The sequence below is a fragment of the Salvelinus sp. IW2-2015 genome, unplaced genomic scaffold (genome assembly GCF_002910315.2).
Source record: "Salvelinus sp. IW2-2015 unplaced genomic scaffold, ASM291031v2 Un_scaffold2977, whole genome shotgun sequence".
Lineage (NCBI taxonomy): Eukaryota > Metazoa > Chordata > Actinopteri > Salmoniformes > Salmonidae > Salvelinus > Salvelinus sp. IW2-2015.
This window is the reverse complement of record NW_019944272.1, coordinates 7,181-9,396: the sequence shown is the minus strand read 5'-3', so window position 1 is coordinate 9,396 and position 2,216 is coordinate 7,181. Positions and strand designations below refer to the sequence as shown.

The 2,216-nt window shown below is 50.7% G+C and overlaps 1 protein-coding gene across 1 annotated transcript in view; it reads right to left on the bottom strand.

Annotated features, from left to right (window-relative positions):
* LOC112075090 (zinc finger FYVE domain-containing protein 26-like) overlaps nt 1-2,216 on the bottom strand; it is a gene marked incomplete at its 5' end in the record, with an annotated part of 75,843 nt that overhangs the window by 66,453 nt on the left and 7,174 nt on the right. Inside the window, 2 exon segments of the mRNA XM_070440759.1 lie at nt 503-736; nt 1,547-1,596. Coding sequence (XP_070296860.1) covers nt 503-736; nt 1,547-1,596 — 284 coding nt within the window.

Genomic DNA, 2,216 nt, shown 5'->3' with positions numbered 1-2,216 from the left:
AACCCTTAGGTAATGAACCTAACCTTTTCTAACCTTACCTTGTCCATACCTGTAAAACCCTTGGTCCTACTAACCTTTCTCCGTAACTCAACCATGTAACCATTGCCTAACCGGACCGGTCTAACTGTAACTGAAACTGTACTGCAACCGTCTTGGTGTACTAACCTGTAACCCTTGTCCTAACCTGTAACCATGGTCCTAACCTGAACCCATGTCAACCTGTACTGAACCCTTGGTCCTAACCTGTAGGCCTGTCCTAAACTTAACCTGTAACCCATGGTCCTAACCTGTACCTTGGTCCTAACCTGTAACCTGTAAACCTTGTCATTAACCTGTAACCTGGTCCTAACCTGTAACCTTGTTCCTAACTGTTGCTAACCTGTAAACCTTGTTAACCCTTGTCCTTAACTGTAACCCTTGGTCCATAACCTGTAAACCCTTGTCTACCTGTACCCATTGGTAGCTAATCTGCAAATCCTAACCTGTAACCCTTGGTCCTAACCTGTAACCCTTGGTCCTAACCTGTAACCCTTGGTCCTAACCTGGTGTGCCTCCATGTAGTTTCCCCGGCGGATGCAGGCCATGAGCAGGGACTCAGGTGGAGCCAGCATGGCTGGAACTACCCAGCTACCCATACTTCCACAGGGGCACACCTCCCACTCCGACCGCCCGGCTCCTCCACTGCCATCTGGAACAGGGGACAACAACAGTTCTAGAAGGAACGACACTGAGTATACTAAACATTATGAACACCTTCCTAATATTGAGTTGCGCCCCCTCCTAATGTCCTCAGAACAGCCTCAATTCATCAGGGGATGGAGTCTACAAGGTGTTGAAAGCGTTCCACAGGGATGCTGGCCCATGTTGACTCCAATGCTTCCCACAATTGTGTCAAATTGGCTGGATGTCCTTTGGGTGGTGGACCATTCTTGATACACACGGGAAACTGTTGAGCGTGAAAAGAACTGCAACGCTGCTGGGTTGAACACAAACTGGTTCCCGGCACCTACTACCAAACCCTGTTCAAAAGACACTTTAATATTTTGTCTTGCCCAGTCACCCTCTGAATGGCACACAGACACAATCCATGTCTCAATTGTTTCAAGGCACAAAAATAGATATATATTATTGAATCTGTCTCCTCCCCTTCATCTACACTGAAGTGGATTTAACAGGTGACATCAATAAGGGACCAGAGCTTTCACCTGGTCAGTCTTGTCATGGTAATAACAGGTGTTCCTAATGTTTTGTACACTCAGTGTATACTACTCATACACAGACTGAGTACGAAGCCTTTTTACTGTGGGACGTTATCATATAAAAAGGGGTTTATTGGTATTTGGCACATAATTGCTACTGAATCAAAAGGCTACTTTGATATGTTAATTAGGAAATACCATAACGACTTAGCAGAAAATAGGCTTTATATGTTGCTTCCTGTGTCACCTGAGGGGCTGCTTACCCGAGGGGCTGCTTACCCGAGGGGCTGCTTACCCGAGGGGCTGCTTACCCGAGGGGCTGCTTACCCGAGGGGCTGCTTACCTACACAGCACATCGTATCCCTTGCTTATATCAGCCACTCCTCTGGAGCATCGTCTGTGGAATCAATCGGACCAGTGAGTGCTAATACTATTTCCTCGACTTACCTCCCCGAGTTCTCTGACCCCCCCCCCCCACCCCCAGCTCCCAGCGTACTAACTGTTACCTCTACATCCGTCCCCCAGGCTCTTGAACCCCCCCCCCCACCAAGCTTCCAGGTCTAAACTGTTACCTCTTACTAACCTCCCCAGTCTCTGACCCCCCCCCCCCCAGCTCCAGGGTCTAACTGTTACCTCTACTACCTCCCCAGTCTTCTGACCCCCCACCCAAGCTTCCAGGTGTCTCCAGCAGCGTCCTGCCTCCTGTCTAATGGAAGAAACCAGCCGTACTGGGTGTCCAGGAGGAGGAGAACGCCTAGACGACAAAACACTCTGATATACAACCCTCCACAGGAGATAACGAACGGAGAGTTAGGCAGCAGCAGCCCCTCAGGTATAGACAGCCCTCGGGTAATGCAGCCAGGACCGCCTCGGGTAACGCCCGAAGCAGCCCCGGCGCAGCCTCGGGTAAGCAGCCCCTCGCGTAAGCAGCCCCATCGGGTAAGCAGCCGCACCTCGGGTAAGCAGCCCCTCCGGTACAGCCCCCTCGGGTTACAGCAGCCCCTCGAAATCTCTCTC